Below are 2,043 nucleotides of genomic sequence, written 5' to 3'. Positions count from 1 at the left end.
AAGATGATGAAGAGGAAGCTCAGTCTTCACACAGTCAAGGAGGTAAAGAGTAAAATATTTATTACATAATTTCCATTTTACCTCTTATTTTCACCCATGTTGCTCTGTGTAGAAAACATTTCAAGAGTTAGGTAAGTAAATGTTATTTCTAGAGCAAATTAAAACAGCTACAGCTGACCAAAGGGCTGCATAAAAGAACATTACAATGTAGAAATAAATTACAAAGGAAACACAAAAAGGAGACTCCAACAACAACAAGCAGCAGTCCACAAATGCAGACTTTCAGTGTGTTTAGGACACTTAATGGTCAAGTCGTTGTCATCTTTTGTGCTTTCTCCTCACAGGTTGCTTCCCAGCGATCACTGACAGGGTAGATCTGAGTTCAAGTCAAGTCAACTTAATTGTCAATTCTGCAATATGTGCCAGGCATACAGAGCTATTGTAAATATTTTTGCTCCGACCCATGGTGCAATAAGGACACGTACAACAACTATCATAAAAGATAAGACACATGTACACATTGACAAACAGATTAGCTCTGTTGTCAGCGCAAGCTTTTTTCAGCTCCGTCTTTTAGCCAAAGTCAAGTCCTTTCTCAGTCGGCAGGATCTTGAGAAGGCAATCCATGCTTTCATCAGCTCAAGACTGGACTACTGCAACGCCCTTTACGTTGGCCTTAGTCAGTCATCAATTTTCGCGTCTCCAACTCGTGCAGACGTGCTGCCGATTTTAACAAGCACGTCCACGTGAACACATACCCCTGTGCTGTCGTCACTCCACTGGCTTCCAGTCCGTTTAGGAATGTTTTAAACTCCTGCTGTTTGTTTTTAACGCCATTTATGGCTGGCCCCCTCGTACTTGAGAGATTTAAACTGTTCGCGATTGTGGCAGAGCCTTGCGCTCCTCGGGTCAGCGTCTGTTAGAGGTCCCGAGGTCAAGACTTAAACAGTGGGGCGATCGTTCTTTTGCCGTCGCTGCTCCCAGACGTGGAACAAACTACCCCCGACATCCGCACCAATACTGACCTAGCCTTTTTAAACGAAGCTTAAGACCCACTTTTTTAAATTAGCATTAATTCCCCTAGGGCAATACGGTCTCAGGTGTCCTCATCGCCTGCTCCTTTTTATACTTTTGGAAGCTTTTAATGTCCTGCAGCGCTGCACCACCAGCACTTTTAGTATTGTGTGTTCGGTATGTGTTTGTATTGTTTATGCTTTGGTAAAGCACTTTGGGGACTTGGGATATTGTAAAGGGCTATACAAATAAACTTGATTGATTGATTGATGTACAAATAAGATAAAGTTAACATGATTAGTTCCACACTGCAGTGATTGTTATTCTCATCAGTTACTTAGACACAACAACATAGAAAAATGGGGTCCAGGTTGAAAAAAAGGGCAGTTACCCTGCCAAAGTTTACACATACAAGATAATTTCCACCCTGCAAACATTTAACAACCACCACACACCTTTAAGCCCTGACCGCTCAACTGATTTAAACTCAGTGAAACTGATTAGTGGGGAGGCTGACGTTTTACTTATATACCCATGGTAAAAAGGCTGATATTAAAAGATCAATATCTGGATTCCATTATTGGTTATCATTTCACTCAAAGATAGAATTTGGTTGGAGAATTGATCTTTTTATCCCAGCCCTAGTATTGATTTGTCTTCCTATGTCAGTGGAAATGTGTGACGAGATTCCACATTTCATAATTCATTACGTATTTCCTAAATTAATGAACAACATTTCTCTGTAATGTCCCTGTGTTTCCTGCAGATGTTCAACAGCTGTTGGTTAAAGAAGAGGTTCCCCCTGAGCAGCAGGAGTGTAGCTCCAGCGTGGACCAGCAGGAGCCAGAGCCCCCCCCACACATTAAAGAGGAACAGGAGGAACTGTGGAGCAGTCAGGAGGTAGAGCAGCTTCAAGGGCTGGAGGAGGCTGATATCACCAAGTTCCCATTCACTCCTGTCCCTGTGAAGAAGGAAGATGATGAAGCTCAGTCCTCACAGCTTCATCAGAGACAAACTCAACACATGGAA

At 42.5% G+C, this 2,043-nt stretch overlaps 2 protein-coding genes across 3 annotated transcripts in view; one reads left to right on the top strand and one right to left on the bottom strand.

Moving 5' to 3' along the window:
• Positions 1–2,043, bottom strand: part of LOC116686444 (oocyte zinc finger protein XlCOF7.1-like) — a 588,898-nt gene that overhangs the window by 352,427 nt on the left and 234,428 nt on the right. The gene's annotated exons all lie outside the window — the stretch shown is intronic.
• The window catches only part of LOC116686451 (oocyte zinc finger protein XlCOF6-like), a 36,432-nt gene that overhangs the window by 12,858 nt on the left and 21,531 nt on the right, over positions 1–2,043 (top strand). Inside the window, exon 4 of one of the 2 annotated variants that reach the window (XM_032511473.1) lies at positions 1,757–2,043. This exon is cut by the window's right edge and continues 436 nt beyond it. The exons of the other annotated variant lie outside the window; for it this stretch is intronic. Coding sequence (XP_032367364.1) covers positions 1,757–2,043 — 287 coding nt within the window. The remainder of the gene's footprint in view (positions 1–1,756) is intronic. 2 annotated transcript variants of the gene reach the window in all.

This window comes from Etheostoma spectabile, unplaced genomic scaffold, assembly GCF_008692095.1.
Source record: "Etheostoma spectabile isolate EspeVRDwgs_2016 unplaced genomic scaffold, UIUC_Espe_1.0 scaffold378, whole genome shotgun sequence".
Lineage (NCBI taxonomy): Eukaryota > Metazoa > Chordata > Actinopteri > Perciformes > Percidae > Etheostoma > Etheostoma spectabile.
The sequence above is the reverse complement of the archived record's forward strand: the minus strand, read 5'-3'. Positions and strand labels throughout refer to the sequence as shown.